The sequence below is a fragment of the Dryobates pubescens genome, chromosome 5 (genome assembly GCF_014839835.1).
Source record: "Dryobates pubescens isolate bDryPub1 chromosome 5, bDryPub1.pri, whole genome shotgun sequence".
Classification (NCBI taxonomy): domain Eukaryota; kingdom Metazoa; phylum Chordata; class Aves; order Piciformes; family Picidae; genus Dryobates; species Dryobates pubescens.
Genome location: NC_071616.1, coordinates 8377436 through 8395059, shown reverse-complemented (window position 1 = coordinate 8395059; position 17624 = coordinate 8377436). Strand labels below are relative to the sequence as shown.

General features: G+C 47.4%; 2 protein-coding genes across 2 annotated transcripts; both read left to right on the top strand.

Moving 5' to 3' along the window:
• Nucleotides 1–5601: 5601 nt before the first annotated feature.
• Nucleotides 5602–10400, top strand: LOC104300358 (acyl-coenzyme A thioesterase 1). The gene is made up of 3 exons (XM_009900632.2): nucleotides 5602–6393; nucleotides 8000–8202; nucleotides 9450–10400. The coding sequence occupies exons 1-3, from the start codon at nucleotides 5784–5786 to the stop codon at nucleotides 10053–10055; spliced, it is 1419 nt and encodes a 472-aa protein (XP_009898934.2). The 5' UTR covers nucleotides 5602–5783; the 3' UTR covers nucleotides 10056–10400.
• Nucleotides 10401–11309: 909 nt separating this feature from the next.
• Nucleotides 11310–17173, top strand: LOC104300331 (acyl-coenzyme A thioesterase 5-like). The gene is made up of 3 exons (XM_009900589.2): nucleotides 11310–11996; nucleotides 14748–14950; nucleotides 15774–17173. Exons 1-3 carry the CDS (start codon nucleotides 11441–11443, stop codon nucleotides 16347–16349), a joined length of 1335 nt encoding a protein of 444 aa, XP_009898891.2. The 5' UTR covers nucleotides 11310–11440; the 3' UTR covers nucleotides 16350–17173.
• The last annotated feature ends 451 nt before the right edge of the window (nucleotides 17174–17624 follow it).

Here is a 17624-nt window from a genome sequence, read left to right as displayed (position 1 = left end):
AAACCCATTGCAAATGTACCTGTCAGGGATTTGTGCAGGGCCAGACAGGCATAGAGCTTTCCTGCTTTCTCCAGAACTGATGAGATCTGCTGACAGTGCCAAATGTTTTACATGAGGAGGTGCTGGTCCTTTATGATCCCACTAAGATACCTGCATTCTGTATGGTATCAAAAATGTACTCTGAGAACAGTATAGATAATCCCTTCAGATGCCGGGAACCCCAAGCAGCGTAGCACGCAGTAAGACTCCAACCTACATGAAGACATGGACCATGACAGACATTTTCACTTTTTGGTCTTTCAAGGTACTTTAAGATTGCTATATAAGGAAACTATTCTATTTATTATGTTTACAGTCAGTATTTGTGTGAGAATGTCTCTGCAGGATCACTACACTGACTGCCTCTGAGAAAAATGGTGAGATGCTAAATGTGCTGGAGGGTTTCAGGCCTAGTGACAAACAAACCTCTCATTTTCAGAGTAAGGAAACAATTTCTCTGCTACATGCTTTGCTCCCTATATAAAAATAGGAATACCTTTTCCATGTATGTTTGAATTCATAATATTGGAATATGGAATGCATAATAATGACACAAATACACTTGCAAGAACAATACTTCATCTTTCTTTAATGTCCTTCAGCACTGAAAAGCTCTCTATTAGTTATCAATGCTTTTCCACTTGCAACCCAAGGCAAGGTAAAAACTGATTACCTTTATTTTACAGACAATGCCAGCAAGCAAGGAGGACTGTGCAAAATTTGGAAGAAAATGTGTTTGCAGCAAGTTAATAGCACAGACATTGCTTTTGTGGTCTCTAACTTGTTAGTATATATGCAGTCAAGCATGAAGAGATGGGTCAAAATTAAGTTCACCCAATTCCTTTGATTTCTGAGGTGTCTTAAATTAGTGTGTTTATAATTAGTGTGTTTATTCTATGGCTTTTTATAATATTGGATCCAAAAATACAGTTCTTGGGTACTGATGATTTTATAATGCAATGGTGTTGATAAAGACAGAACAGGCAATTGCTTAATTTCTTAAGGGAAAGGGGCAACCTTTTCCAAAGGAAGCCTGCAGCTTGAGTTTGGAAGAGAACCCCAGGTATGGGGCTGCAGCTGCACCTTCCTCTGGGTCCACTCTTGCCAGGGTAATAACCAGCAGTCCTGAAGGCAGATTGCTCCTAAGAATCTGCCCTGTGTTTGCACTTCCTGTCTGGAAACTGCTTCCGTGGCAGCTGGCCTGACACAAGGTACAGTCTATGCAGCCATGGGACACCAGAGTCTGGGCATAGCTGCTGCCTTTGGAGATGCTCCTGTAGTGCCAGGGGACTGGCTGTGCTGAGCCTGCCCTGCATGGGCCCTACCAGGGCTGCAGCATGGGCTCCAGAAAGCCTTTGTGTCTGCCAGTACAGCAAGTGCCTCTCAGTCACAATGTCCTTGTGTGTGTGTGAGATAGTATGGGGAAGGATCAGCTGCTTCAAGGACTTCCCACTCCAGAGCACTAAGACTCACCAAGTAGCTAGAGCCTGTCTTAAGCTCTCTGTCAAATCTGGTCTGAAGAACCTGGGGAAGTGTCTCATCCTCCAGAGGCCACATACCATGACTAATTGAGAGGCAAGTTCCACATGGTGCAAGGCAAGGCAAGACAAGGCTTGCTTGGGCGATACCTATGATATATATCTAGGGGATGCCTGCTTACATGTGCCTGTTCCTCCAGAACTACTTGTGCCTGAGGTGCTGGAGTAGAGCAATGCAGGACCAGAGGGACAGAGACATCTATGAAGGTGGCTAAGAGACAGTGTGTTCTTTCCTTTAGAGGCTAGAAGTCTAGAGAATTATCTGTATAGATGAGTAACTCTTGGATTGAGTTCAACTTGTTAATAGCCTATCTGTATTTGCTATGCTGTGAGTGCACTGGGGACCATATTCACTGGGATGGTGTGGTCCAAACAGTAAGTGAGTCTGACAGTATGCTCTAAAACAAAGCTTTGCAGAGGTAGTAAAAAGGATGAGCAACTATGTGCCATATGATGACTCAATCAGCAAACACACCAATTCCATGCCTCCCATGGACTGCCAGGAGCATTTGGGGTCCAGGGTCACCTGGCAGCAGGAAATAATCATGCAAGTGCCCTCTGAATATGGATAAGAGACATGCCACCCCTTGGCTCCAGCAATGGCAGTCAGATTGGAGAGGACCACTCCTTATACTAATAATGTGGGCAGCATCCTGTCTATGCTGCTGTCAAGGTTTAGGCCTAGCTGCCAACTAAGCACTATGTAGCTGCCTGCTTACTCCTTCCCGTCCACCTGATGGGATGGGGAAAGGAATTGGAAGAAAAAGGTAAAACCTCATGGGTTGAGATAAGGACAGCACAAGGAGAGAAGTAATGATAACAATAAAACTAAACATGGATGTATAAAGCAAGAGATGCATAATGTAAATTGTTCACCACCGAGGACTTGATTCTCAGCCTGTTCTTGAGCCTAGACCCCTCCTCTGCCCAGCCAAGTCCCCCAGTTATATATTGAGAATGACCTCACGGTATTGAATATGGCTAGTCCAGGTTGGCTGTCCTGGGTGTGACCCCTCCCGGCTTGTTATGAAAATTAACTCTATCCCAGCCAAACTCAGGACAGCTCCTAGTGTTGGTCAGGGGGCAGGGTGTCAGATGGGACATGGGAGGAGGGGCATGCCTGGAGCTAATACAGCAGAAATCCTGGTGGCTGCCATCATCCCTATGTACTCTGTGCAATCTCCGAGCGTACCTGAATGTCCCTAAGCAGTTATCTTCAGCTGCAGTCCAGCTAAGTTGTGCTGTAATATGTCTTGGGTGGTGTTTGGTTCAGTATCAATAGACTGAGTCTTGACCATAGCCTTTGGAGTTCTGAGACCTCTCTTCCCGACACTTCCTCTTCATCACTGGGCAGGCAGATTACTTCTGCAAAGGCAAGTGTTCTGTAAATCAAACTGAAATGTTTGCAGTCTCAAAGAACACTAAATTCTACACAGTCTCCTCCCCTTTGCACCCTTCACCAGGAGCAAGGCATTAATTTTGAACCAGCTGGCCATCTAAGAGGATGAGGCAGCATAAGGTTCATTCAGAGGACCAGGATGATGTTTTGCAGAAGGTCTAGGCCTTATTGTACCCATCAGCAAGCACAGTTCTGAAGGACCTGACTTGACAGACACTTTAATATTGTTCACACCTGCACCAGCATAGGTGGATTTACCTACAACTGTCAGTAGACTTGAATTCACATCTTCTGTAATTTCTCTGATCTTTTTTGATCAGGCATCGAGAAAAGGGATAGGATTTGAACTTATCTCAGTTGAACAGGTCATATGTAATATGGTCATTCATCTTGCTGGTGCCCTGTGAACACTAAATAAAGTTCTGTACTTTCCATATAATTCTGGTCTCCCCATGTGTATACCATCTGCAGCCTGTACCTTAAAGCAACACCCTTCAGATGCATTTTTTGGTGCAGAGATTTCACCACATTTACACCAAGTATCACAGATGGAAACATCTCTGATTGCTGAACTGCAGAAACTGTACAACAGGGGGAAAAGTAATGGTGCAGGTGTTTCTGGTTAAGAACTCTAAGGCTGCTCACTGGAAGAGCTGTGTCTTCTGTGCCTTGGGTTCACCTCTCCTCTGGAAGGATGTGGTCCAGCTGGTGACTTCCACTTCTGGCCCCAGCATGGTCAAAGAAGCTGTTCTGCAATCTTCTCTTAAAGTATGTATGCCTGCTCCTTTGTGTTTGGATTGCAAAAGGACTGCAAAGTTTATGTGTGAGATCAGAACAGGAAAAAAACGAGGGAGTGATGGGAGCCTTGGGGCTGCCCATGGTCACACTGGGTGCCATCATTTGGCAAGAAGTGCAAGACTGGAAGACCCAAGAGATTCCAGGAGAGGGGCGTCAAACTAGCGGAGCTCTCTCGTGAGAGCCCATGCACTCACCCCCACACAGGGTCACAGCAACCTCTCTTGGGATGCCCTCTCTGAAGAAGATGGGATCCTCCCTCAGATGATCCTCTGCAGAACATTTTCCCACAGGGACTACTTGGGCCATGAGTTTTGATTGTGTTCCCTTCCTGCCCCATTGCTCTGGATGGAGACTCACACCAGCACAGGGTGCCCTGGGACTCCTCCTGGCATTTTCTGCTGCTACAGGAGACCTCTCCCCACATGCCCTGGCATGGGACAGAAGCTGGAGCAGAGAGAAGTGACAGTGGCATCTAGCTGTAGTGGGTTGAACTCAACTGGTTGTCAGATACAAACCAAGCCGTTCTCTCATTCCCCTTCCTCAACAGAACAGCTGGAGAAACTAATATGAGAAACCTCATGGGTCAAGGTAAGGACAGCGAGCCAACTCACCAATTATCATCACAGGCAAGCCAGACTTGAATTAGGGAAGATTAATTTCATTTATCACCAGTTAATAACAGGGTAGCATAGTGAGAAATAAGGACAAAACTGAAAACACCTCCCACCCCACATCTTTGGGCAGCAGTGGGTCCATTTTGGAGCTGGCTGAAACTGTCTGTCATGGGGAGCTATAGAGATGGCTTCTATGAAAAGAGACCAGTCTCTTTTCAGAGGTGATCTCTATAGCTGCCCATTACCAAAAAGTTTCCAGCTAGCTCCAAAACTTTTTCCAGCTAGCTCTGAACAGTCTATCCTTTCTCCTGCAATGAGTGTTCAAACAGCATCATTCTGTTTGTTCTCTTTGCATTGGCATCATAGCACCAGGGAACATTTTTCATGGGAGTGGAAAAAACGTGTGTGCGGGAGGTCTTTGGCACAACATACTCAAATGCTAAATGTCACAGCACCTCACCTCTTTAAGAGAAGGGGAAATCTCCACAGTGATCAAATGATTGCAGAGACTACCAGATACCTCTGACCACGCAGTATTTCAAAATGGAACAATGCTGAAGATCCCCTCAGACATTTGCACTTGTTTCATGCCACCAAGTCAGACACAGAGAGCTCTGAGAGGCACGTCTACCTGCACCTCCCAGGAGGAATCTGGGAGCCTGAGAAAGCAGCTGTTGGTTTTCAGTTCCCTTTGGAGCAAAAGCTCCAAAAGCAAGGCAGACTGAATGGCCTTCTTTGTAAACCCTTGCACAATCCATTACAGGCATTTTCTGACCAGCGTGAAGAGTCTGAAAGCACCCTTCCCTTATCCCTCTTGTACCCCTGACCACCCTGTCCAGTTCACCTGGCTGTGCAGGTGTCAGGGCCGGGCAGCGCTTGGTGGCGACATAAACACGCCTCACCCAGGCTTTGGAGCATCCAACACAGCGCAAGAGAGGCGGGAAGAAGACATGAAGTAGCGCTAGGCGGGCGCCGGTTTGGCTTCTCCCCGCCTCGCTCCCGGCACCTGCTGCATGGTCCAGACACAAGCTCCTGCGCCGTCCGGGCTGTCCCCTCTCTGTGCGGTCGGTCACACAAAGGCTCTTCCCTTTCCGCGAATCCCGGCTGCGATTCTGCCGAGAGGATGGACACTGCCTCCGTCCGCTCTGCCCCTCAAACCCCCTCTCCCACGGCTCCAGCCGGTGCCACGGCAGCCCCCCAGACCGGCCCATTTGGCGGAGAACCCGCCCAGAGAGGGGGAAGGAAGGCAGAGGAGGAAGCCGACGGGCGGGGCGAAGGCCCAGCCGTCCCGCTCCGCCTAGCCGAGGAGTGCCAGCGGCGTTCTCGGACCCAGTCCCGGGTCGGGCATGTACCTGCGACAGAATCCACCCCCAGAGGCGGAAGCAACCCGGGGTCATGTGGGAGGTCGTCGCTCGCTCTCTGTACCGGGCGAGCTCCCATGCCTGGTATAAGCAGCTGCACTGGCCCAGCACCACGCCTGCAGCCCCACAGCTCCACAGCCCTGCATGGACCCCCAGGATGACATCTGGCCGCAGGATCTCCTCCGTGTGCCCCATCATCCGCCTCTCGCCCGCCGCCCGCAGCCTCTTCGATGAGCCGCTGGCCATCGCTGTGCAGGGCCTGGGCCCGCGGCAGCAGGTCACGCTCCGGACGTCCTTGCGGGACGAGAGGGACGAGCTCTTCCAGGCCTGGGCCCGCTACCAGGCTGGAGACGATGGGGTGCTGGACCTCTCCCGCTGCCCTGCGCTGCCAGGAGGCAGCTTCTCTGGCCTGGAGCCCATGGGGCCGCTCTGGGCTTTGCAGCCCCAGAAGCCTTTCAGGCGGCTGGTGAAGCGAGATGTGCAGAGCCCCTTCCTCCTGCAGCTGGAGGTGTTCGAGGGCCACGGGGACCCCCCCGGCCGACAGCTGGCCGAGGCACAACACGAGCGGGCGTTCCTACGGGACGGAGTGCGGAGAGTGCCGGTGCGAGAGGGGACTATCCGGGCGACGCTTTTCCTGCCCCCCGGTAAGTGCTGGCCGCCTCAGGCTCCTTCCCCCGCGGGCGCTGCTGCCGCTCTCCGCCCTGTGTTCCCAGGCCCGGAACAAGGTTCCCTCCAGACCCCCTTGATGCTGGCACCAGACAGAGGACAAGGGAGAAGTGGAGCTCGCCAGATAGCACTGGGCACTCTTCAAGGAGTGGCCTGATTCCAACCAGTTTAGATCTACACACCACACTCCTCATGTAGCACAGCTGTATGGGCTAAAGCATATGTGGGTTTATTTACTCGTATTGGACATGAAGGCATCAATCACAGTACCATTTTTGTTTCCAAATGCAGTGGGAGGAGGTGTCAGCCACTCTTCAGAGTAACCTTTCATCTACCTGGCAGTTTTCCTGGGAAATCAGCAGTAGTTCTTTGAGTAGGTTGCTCTCCCAAAGTATGGAGTCCTAAGCCTGCTACTTCCCTTTCCAGCCTCTCTGAAGGTCCTGAAGTTACTAGCATAGTACTTGCTGTTGTCCAAGCTGCCTTTTGCTGCTACATTTGTTCCCAGTTCTTCCTCATTTGTGAGCAGAAGATCAAGTAAAGCATTATGCAGTTTTAGCCTTGTAGTATTTTTGTCAGAAGATAATTGAGAGGTTTTGGGATTGCCTGACAAATGTTGTGCTGTCCTCCCAGCAGCTGTCCAGACTTCTGCTAGTTTTCTGTAGGAAGCCTCATCTCTTGCCTTCTCTTGTTGTCTGTGACAGCCACATCACCACCACATCCCACCCTTCCTTCCCTCTGCAACTCAGAGGCTTTCCAAGTATATCTGCAACATCATGTGCTCAAGGAGCTTCTCCACATAGCACACTCCTTCCTCTCTCCTTTTCCTTCCATGTCTGTCCCTGCTAACTCCTCCACAAGAGTGTCAAAATCATACATGCTGTCCCAGCCAGTGTCTCAAACTGCTTTGCAGCCTTGTGGCTGGAGGCAAGTTTCCAGTTCTTCTTGTTTGTTGCCCAAGTTCTTCATGTTAATCTGAAGACACCTGAGGGAAGCCTTATCCTCCCTTCTGAGCCTTCTCCTTTCCATACTTTGTTACTAGTTTGCAAAAATGCCTCTCAGCACTGTGCTTAAGTCCCTGACTCCAGTGGAATTGATGTGAAGCTTCCCTCACCAATTTAGCAAGGCTGTTTGCAAATGCTTTCTTCTCTTAATCCCAGAATAAATGGCTGTAGCATATTTACACTGAAACTGAGAAACTGGAACCATCAGAAGATGAGCTTTTTTGGATCAATCTTTGAGAAATGCATTGGAGAGAAGGCCTCCTGGGTGGTTTTGAAGCAGAGCTTGATAACTTTGCAAGGACTTTACATGATCTAAGAGACGAGTTGTGACTGTCAGAGGATCCCTTCTCTTCCAGCCATTTGTACCCAGATGTTACCCAAAACATCAGCAAGCCTGTTCTGTGCTGTCTTGTTTAGTCTTGAAGCAGTATAGCCATTTAGTCACAGTAATTTATGACCCTTAGTACCATTCTGCTGCTCTGTGTTTTTTTCTTTACTAAAAAGATGCATGCCTAGGCCTATGAATCCAGAATATAAATTAAAAGTTGTGGGTTAAAGTGTCCTATTATGTGTTCTCTTGCAGGCAATGGTCCCTTTCCAGGAATTATTGACTTATATGGAACTGGAGGAGGGCTCCCAGAATACAGGGCTTGCTTGCTGGCCAACTATGGCTTTGCTGTGCTGGCTCTGGCTTACTACAGCTATGAAGACCTCCCCAAAGAGATGAAGGAGTTCCACCTGGAATATTTTGAAGAAGCTGTAAACTATATGTTACAACACACCCAGGTTGGTTTGTTCATTGGCACTGTTGCGCTAGAGGGAACTCTCATTAGTCAGGTCTTCTCAGGCTGCGTATGTGGCAGAGCTGCTGTACTTAAAATAGCATCTCTGTCCAAGTTGGCTGTAGTTAGTTTGTTTTGTATCTTCAACTCCCATTACAATGATTCTCTCACAGATTATTCCAATTCTTGCTTCTGAATTGGCCAAGTGACACAAAGGACACATATTGGCAATTCCTGCTCCACTCAACTCAATACTGTAAACTAGGGTGCAGGTTGCCTGGAGGCTTATTGGGCTTCCGGTGAGGCTTTTAGGTTTATGCTCTGTAGAGTGTCCCCCAGAACTAAATGCCTTTTTCAGTGGTGAAGCACACAGTAACCTGTTGTGATCAAGGGAAGTCCACCAGTACACATTTGTTGTAGCTAAAATCACTCCAAAAGTTGGCATTTGGTGACTGTGGTGCTTAGTAGCTAGTTGTGATCTTGGAAATCCTTCTAAGTCAATTCTTCTTGAAAGAGAACCCTGCTCAGTTCTGCATTTTCTTCCAAGCAGCTGAGCATGATAATAACTAGAATTGCACAAGGCAACACTTGGTTTCTGTAGAGAACTCAAATACTTTCCTCAGCCTCAGAAAGATGAGTAGCTGTGAAAGGTTTTGGTTGTTTTTAAGTCACCCTAAATCTACCTGGTCATGCCATTTCTCTGCCCCCAAAAACCCTGAAAATTGCTTCTCCCCCACTGTTTTCAACCCTGAAAATTTCAGCACCCTGAAAGATCATTTTTTCTGTTCTAGTTAACTTGCCTGTGTAGAAGAAAATTAAGGTAACCTATTGTGGGTTGACTCCTGAGGACTGTACAGTTCACTTAGTGGTTTTAATAGGTGATTTTTTAAAGATACACGTTAATGAGTAAGCTTAAACAGAATACTTCCTTTTTACTGGGAGTTAGACACCAGGCATACTAGCAAAATGGCAGAGCAGATGATGTGGAGTCTGCTACCCCATGTTAGCTTTTTGTTACAGGAGTTGAAGACAGTGGTTGAATGTAAGAAACACCTTATCATAACTGATGACCTATCATAGTCTCAGCAGGGCTTATAAGCACAAAACAGTGTCTCAGGGTTCCTCAGACACGGCCCTGCACACAGGACCTGGGATCCAGATTCAGGACAGACTCTACTAGGAACATGCCAATATTTTAAGAAGTGGCATGCTGTGGTTCATAGTTTGTGGTTTCTCTTCTCTCCCCTCCAGGTTAAAGGTCCTGGGATTGGGTTGCTCGGAATCTCAAAGGGAGGTGACCTTTGCATCTCCATGGCATCCTTCCTAAAAGGCATCACAGCCACTGCCCTTATCAATGGCTCAGTGGCAAATGTAGGTGCAATGCTTCACTACAAGGACATCACCATTCCACCCCTCGGTGCAAATTTTAAACGCATCAAAGTGAACAAGTCTGGGATTGCTGATATTACTGATGTACTGAACAACCCACTGGAAGGGCCTGACTGTCAAAGCTTTATCCCTTTGGAAAAGGCTGAGTGTCATTTCTTGTTCATTGTTGGCCAGGACGATCACAACTGGAAAAGTGAATTCTTTGCAGTTGAGGGTAGCAAACGTTTGCAAGCTCATGGGAAGGAAAAGCCTGAGATAATCTGTTATCCTGGAGCGGGGCACTACATTGAACCCCCCTTTTTCCCAATGTGTGCAGCCTCAATGCACCAGCTAGTTGGCAAACCTGTGATGTGGGGAGGGGAGCCCAAGGCGCACTGTGAGGCACAGATAGATGCTTGGCGGCAGATCCAAGCTTTCTTCCTCAAACACCTCATGGATAAACCATCTGGAACATCCAGTAAGCTGTGATGTAAGCTAGGTTACTTTACATATGAAGATGCTGGTCTTTCAAGTTTGTTTTGTTAAATGGCTCTCAGTGAGAACAAAGAACATCAGAGAATAAGCTTCTGGGTTTCTTGGAGGATGACAGTGGGTGAAAGTATGAGACCTGCTTCCTTTTAACACCCTCCTCTACCGTAGGTTAGAGGTTTTGGTCTCCTGTTGTGTGTGGTATAGGACAACAAACTAGAAAAATTATGGGGTGAGGCTGTGTCTTGCTTTGAATGTCAATGTAAGTGGAGGGTAACTCAGGCTGAGAACGAGGATCAAAATTTGCTTTAGCTTTCTCAGAGACATTGCCCTCAACCAGAGCCAGCTTTGGCCTTAGTTTTTCTGGAAGTAGGTGTTTTATCATCCTGCATCTAGTAATCTTTCTCTTCTCTTTCCATAACTGCACCTTCCTCTTTTTCCACATCACTGAAAGGCATCTGCCTTAACACTTGATATCTAATATATCACTTACTAAAAACAGCTATACTGTGTCTGAATCCTCAGACAACACATCTTCCATTTACAATCGACAACAGCAGCCCATTGTGTGACATAACATTCTGGACACATGCAATAGAAATGAAGCATTTGTGTGGTTTTGGAAAATTTTGAAGTATGAAGAAACAATGCAACTGGACACATTGGTAATCATGCCTGGAACTGCTTGTGGGCATCTCCTCAGCAGCTCCTTGCCTGTGTATTCATGCCCTTACCTCCACAGCTGCCTGCTTGTAAGTACTGCTGAAAATAGCAAGGCTGCAAAGCTGGCCTGACTGCCCCTTGAGGCACCAAGTGCTCAGCAGGCAGGTTGGTAGGAACTGCTGTGGCACTGGGGGAGCAGAGGTGTCACTCGCTGAGCCCTGCAGACCTCATTTCTAGGTCTGAGGGTCGGGGGCAGCAGGGCCCACCTTTCACCCTCCTAGCCACTCCCCCGGGATTGTCAGGTTTGGCACACAGGCAAAAAGCATAGAGCACGACGGGTAGGGGGCTGGCAAGCTTGCACTATTGTATGGAAATAAGGCCTTAACATCAGTGCTTTACCCAAGCTGCATGGGTATAGCTTAAGTTGTTCAGTATTAATTCTGTGTTGTGTTTATGTGTTCTGCACTGACTCTATTTTTTAAATGGATTAAAATGAAACGTTAACCTCTCCCAACGGCTCGCTTGCGCCAGGTGGTGATTCGGGGGAAGGAGGCGGGAGGGCGCAAGTGCTTAGGCGGAACAGCGCTGGGGGAGGCCCGGCGCAGCGCGGCTGCTGGGGGAGCTGTGGGGCTCTGCTATCGATTGAGGCTGGCTGGAGGGGGCGGTGGCCGGGCCACCGTTATTGCCGTTGGCTCAGGAGCGCTTCCCCACCTGTCGCCGACATGTGGAGGGTGGCGGCTGCCGCTGCTTCGGCCCCGGCCCGGCAAGCCCTCTGTCGTGTGGCGCCGTCGCCGCCGCCGAGGCGGCTGGCTGTGAGCGTGGCCGTTTCCCCTAGCGCTGGCCTGGCGGACGAGCGATTGGAGACGCGGGTGGCGGGGCTGGGCCCGGGACAGCCGGTGACCCTGCGGGCTGTGGCGGCCGATGAGCGCGGCTGCCTCTTCGAGTCGTGCGCGCACTACCGGGCGGACGGCCGCGGCCAGCTGCACCTAGGCACGGACGCCTCGCACGGCGGGAGCTACACCGGCGTGGAGCCCATGGGGCTCTTCTGGAGCCTGGCCCCTGCCGGCATGGAGAGGCCGTACCAGCGGCTCGTTCCCCGAAGCACCGGCGCTCCGATGAAGGTGGAGATGTTGGTTCACCAGGGTCACAGCCAGCCCGGCGCCATCCCGGGGCCGGTGGTGGCCAAGGCTGAAGTGGAGAGGTGGTTCACGGCCCCTGGCGTGCGGAGGATCCGGCTGAAGGAGGGAGGCGTAAGGGGCTCCCTCTTCCTGCCGCCGGGTGAGTGGCCCGGCCGGAGAGCTTCGACCTGGGGCCGGCGGGACGCCCTTGATCGCTCTGTCCAGATCAAGGGAAGCCTCTTTTAAAAGACGGTTTCCCCACCCTGCCGAGAATATCACTCGGGAAATTCCTGTCCTATAATAGGTGGCCGGCTGCAGCCGGTCCCAGAGGCTTGTCGTGGCCGCGCTGCCTGGTCCTTAGCAGCAGGGCAAGGCACAGGCAGATGGCTCTTTGTGAGACGCGCCAAAAGCTGCATGAGAATAGGGGATGTACAGTTTACTATGTCACTGCGCTCCGTCTACGATTTTTCAATGGGGTTGGTACTTGGCCAGGAATACCATAATCTAACATTCAGAAAAGTTGGTATGCTAATTATTTGAGTCTGTGCTAAATCTCCCAAGGATCTTACCCTGAGTAGACATTTCTCTGCCCTGTGAAACACATGCCAATGAACAGAGCAGCAGAAGAGATTCTAGAAAATACTGGTATTCCACCTGTTAGCACCAGAACTGAGTTACTACAACTGTTTTGTGGTATAAAGGCAAAATAGCTTTCTGAGCAAGTTCTACTTGTTCTGCTTTTGGGATGGCTATGCTTTCTGAGGTGATATTCTGATGAACTGCTAGTGCTGTTGGAAAATGAAACTTTACACTGATGATGCTATTTGTACACTTCAGTCACGATTTAAACTGTATTTCTCCAAGTGTTGTGCTGCTAGAACTGCCCTCCCTATTACCTCAAATTGATAATGACTTGGTTCAGCAAATCCTGTAAGTGCCACTGCAGTTATTAGAGGTTTAAGTATTTGCAGTGAATGATTTGCAAACCAATAATCTCTTTGTCCATTTAGATATGGATCCAAAGTCCACTAAAAAAAAAAAAAGAAAAAAAGACTGAACTTTGCATTTGGGATCAAATATTTAGTCAGCATTCTGGATTTTCCATCGCTGACACGTGGTTATTTTGACGCATCCTGCCTTGGAGGGTGAGCTGGATTTCTGCTGAGCTCAGTGGGAACACAGAATGCTTCAAGATGGAACTGGGTTTTTGTCTTTAGAATGTCTGACATGGTAATAGTGTGGAAGAGTTTGGAATCACTGCTTAAATGACACTGACATCCTTGATGGAGGATCCACTTACAGCATTATTACTATGCCTTTACTACAGGGATATAAAAATAGTAATATGAAGATAGGGCTCTTAAGCATGATCTGCTCTTTCTATAAGTGAGATGAGTGGGCTTACGCTGTAATTTAATATGAAAGTTATTTCTCAATTCAGGCATAAGAGCTACAAGCCTGGGGTTTGAGGTTCTTGTTTGCTTTTTAAGCAGCAGTAAAATTGTCCATTTTATCCTGCTTTTTTGAGAGCTTTGCAGGGACCATAAACTTGGGCATGTGTAGGTGCTTGGGCGGTCCAGGATCCTTGTGTGAGTTAGAGGTTGTCTTCATGAGAGAGAAACACATTCATGCTTGATTGTGTTGTGATCACATATTCTTGCTAGAAGGTTTTCCAGGTGAGGGTGATGAATGTGTACTTTTTCCCCCTAACCATCTAGGCTGACTGCTATTAACTAAAGGTCACTGTTGGTCACAGCATACAGTAAATTTATCCAGACATACTTCCTGTAAGTAGAATACTGAACTTCTATTATTTTTTTCCTCAACCCCCAGAAGTATGTTTCAATCTTTTACTGATTTCTTCATGCTTTAAGTTGGGACGTTTCTACCAGCGAGCATGTCTTGTCCAAAACGTCCTTTTCTCGAGCAGTTTGAAATGCCAGAGGTCTCGCCTCTATCGCGTCAGTAATGTCAGAGTTAATGCCTTCTTACACAAGCAGGTGCTTCTCCTGCTGAGGTAGTTGCAGTGAGCCGGATCAGAGTACATCAGTGGTGACACCTGGTGGCCAGGAAAAAAGAAGTAATAAAAGAAATTGCTTGACTGGAGTCTTCATAGTTCCAAGAGGCACTATCCTTGGCTCAGTAATCAAAGATCTTCTGGCATGGCATGCAGGATTAACACAACACGACCTTGGCTGTGAAAGTGTGCTTGTTTGAAACTGGTTCTAATTATTTCTGTGGATTTGTGGGACTGACTGTACACATGTGCGTGCACATTTATCTGTCAGTCACACACACATAACTGCACCCATATAGCTCTCAGTTTTACCCTCTGCTTCTTCACATCTGCAGCAGCAGTTCTCCTCCCAAGTGTTACACTGCTGATGTTGAGATAGAGCTGACTCATCTAGTAGTGTATGTTTCTTTGCTGTTCTTTGCTCAGTGCACTTAATTCCAAAGTTTGTGAAAGTTTTGTAGAGCTTACTCCCCTCAGTGCCCTCCCCTTGTCTCACTTGTATGAGCTTGCACTTTGCTAATTAAGGCATGCCTTCTTTGTGGGAAAAGAGCTGATGTACAGTACGATTGTTCTGAGGGTGCGGGGTCAAAGACCATGGAAAAATACATTTAGAACAGACTTTGCTTTTTTGTCACCCCACCCCCTCCCTTTTTTTTAACCCAAGTTTAACTGTTCACATATTTTTGCAAGGAAACTAAGAACCTACTCCTAGTTTGAAATGGCTCATGTGGGATACAGCACCATTTCTCTCATCTCTGCTGTGCAAGTAGAAAAGCAATGAGTATTAATAGAAAATGTCTTCTGCTTTCTATATTTTGTTGTTCACTATCCACCAAATAGCTCTGAGTATCCTGTTTGGTAACTTGTCCTCTGTACCTCTTCTTTTTAATGCAGGGGATGGCCCCTTTCCAGGAGTGATTGACATGTATGGTGATGAAGGAGGTTTGATAGAATTTCGATCCAGTCTTCTGGCTACCCGTGGTTTTGCTGCTCTTTCTCTGCCATATTTTGACTTTGAAGATTTGCCTAAAGTCATGAAAGAACTCAAACTTGAGTACTTTGAGGAGGCAGCTAGATTCCTACAGCGTCACCCAAAGGTGAGTGAATGAGAGATTACCTCTGAGGACAAGGGAGCATATGGCAGTTACACCCAAGTGGTGGTGATGACTTTTTTTTGGAATAACAATTTCTGCTAGCGGAAAAAAGGTTTAAGTCCTGCATAGGCAGCTACCTATATGACTGCAGAGAGTGAATTTCTTCCAGCACAAGCTATCTGTTAGATAAATTCATGCAGGAAGCTACAAGATTCCTGATCATTAGAACAATGAATTACTGGAACATCCTCCAAACAGGAGCAGTGGTGACAACAATGGGTTTTTAAAAATGAAAGCAGTTAGTTTAAGATCGAGGATGATACAAAACTGCTCAAGAGTTGGCAAAGGAATGGATTTGATTACTTGGGATGTTGCTTTCAGTTTTATTTCCCAGGCTACAAAAGGACAAGACTAAATGCTGCTTATCTAATCCTTCAAATGTCATTTGCTGAGGGTACTTTATTTGCCTGAGACATTCGTAACAATAGACTCTGCTTGAATTTCTTGCTACCTGTTCTGGGAAAAACATAAAATAGGTGTTTCAAAATATGTAGTAGGGACCAGGCAAGGTCCAGGTGATGGCACTTCTTGTGCCTGTCCATGTTATTTTGTGGGGTTTGACAGCTCTTCTTGTCTCTGAAAAATAAGACAGAGGGAGGAGCCTGGGTCCAGGCTGTAGCTTTCCAACAAGTCACATCAATAATTAACCCAACTGTTTAGGTTTTTTAATAACACCACTCTGATGGCATTTAATGGCTAACCCCATTATTATGCATACTTCCTTTTTTCCTTTCTTCCTCTTCCCCTCCCCCTATCCTATCTGAAGGTGAAGGGACCAGGAGTTGGAGTGATTGGGACTGGCAAAGGGGCAGAATTAGCACTCGCCATGATCACCTTCCTGCCAGAAGTCGTGGCTGCTGTCTCTATCTCCGCCTGTAGTTCAAACACTATTGCAGACCTCCACTACGGTGAGATGACTCTGCCCGGGCTTCGTTTTGACATGAATAAGGTCAGCGTTTCTGACACTGGTGTCTTTGACATTTTTGATGCTCTGGATGACCCAACGAACCCTGCTAATTCTTCCTGTACGATCCCCATTGAGAAAGCAGAAGGTCACTTTCTCTTAGTGGTAGGGGAAGACGATCGCATGTGGAAGAGCTCCTTGTATGCTGAGCTGGCAATTGGGCGTCTGCGCCAGCACGGGAAAGAAAACTTTGAACTCTTGAGTTACCCAGGAGCAGGTCACCGAATCGATCCTCCTTCTACCCCATTCTGTCAGGTAGCCATGGATCGTGTTCTAGGGGTACCTGTTCTGGGAGGGGGAGAGAGCAAAGCACATGCCCATGCACAGGAACACTCCTGGGGGAAGATTCAGGAGTTTCTGCACTTGCATTTGGGATGAACACTTAAGCACTTGCAAGGTGTTGCAGAACTGCAGAGGACTGAGCTTGAGCCACCAAAATGACTGGTGATTTGGAGGGACTGATTGAGAAAAGCTTTGAACTATGAAGTAACCAAAAGACTACTTATCTGCAAGCATAAATCCAGAACTACGTGGATTTATTTGGACCAGCCCAAGTTGTTTTAATTAGGTACACAGGGAAGTGAAACTGGTAAGAAGGCTGCATTCCAGTACAAATTTGACAGCCCCAGTTGGTCATGATGTCAAGAAACAGGTATCTGAAGAGAGGAGTAGGTATTTTCTTGCTTGCAGAATTTGACTTGGAGAATTTCAACAGCTAGCCTGCACCCTCAGCAGGGACAGACTGGGTCACACCTGGGGCATAATGACAACCCAGGGATGATGAACTTTGAGATGAAAATGATGTATGATTCTGGCTCTGCGTCTTAAGTTACCTTAGCTCAGAACTCTCAGGTTTACAGCCATATTTGCTTTGGAAATGTTTTCTATTTACATGAAGCTGAGGGCATCTATTTCTAATGAGGCTCATATCTTCCAGTGACACAGTCTGTTTCTTTCCATCAAGAACTACCTTTAAGGTACAAAGGAGTACTCTCCTGTCATCCCAGGAGAATGGCAGCACTAGCACTGTTTTGTTTTAGGCATGCAACCATCTGTTCCTGTAATGTCTTGGGCTGACTTTTGACACTCAGGGTATTAAAAATCTCTTGGATAGGTTAAAGCATGGTTAAATGCACTTACACTGTGTGCAAGTCCTACTTCTCTCTTCATTGCTTGTTTTAAACTAGTAACACCTGCCTTTAAGTTAGTTAGGGATTAATTACCTATGGAATGCTGTAGTAGTAATATTGTGAATAGATGCTGACAGCTATTTTTAGGGAAGAAGCTGAGCAGAAAGAAGGCATATCCAGTAGAAGACCAAGACTGACTGCCAAAAAGCTGTCACCTTCTGGCAATGATTAACTTAGAAACATAATACTTAAAAAAACCCAAGCAACAACAACAAAGACCCAGAAGCCACCCAAAAAAATCACCACCCCAAATCTAAGATATCTTTTCCATGATTGTCTGGATTTTTTAAATCCAAATGAATTTTTGGCCTTAATGTTCCCCCACCATTCAGGTATAAAGAAAAAACTTCTGCTCACGTCAGTTCATGTCGCAAGAGGGTGCCAGCTCTGAAAGCCTATTTAAGGAGGGCTGCTACTCATACAGCTTCTCCTTCCAAGATCATTTTGTCAGACCAGTTTGAGA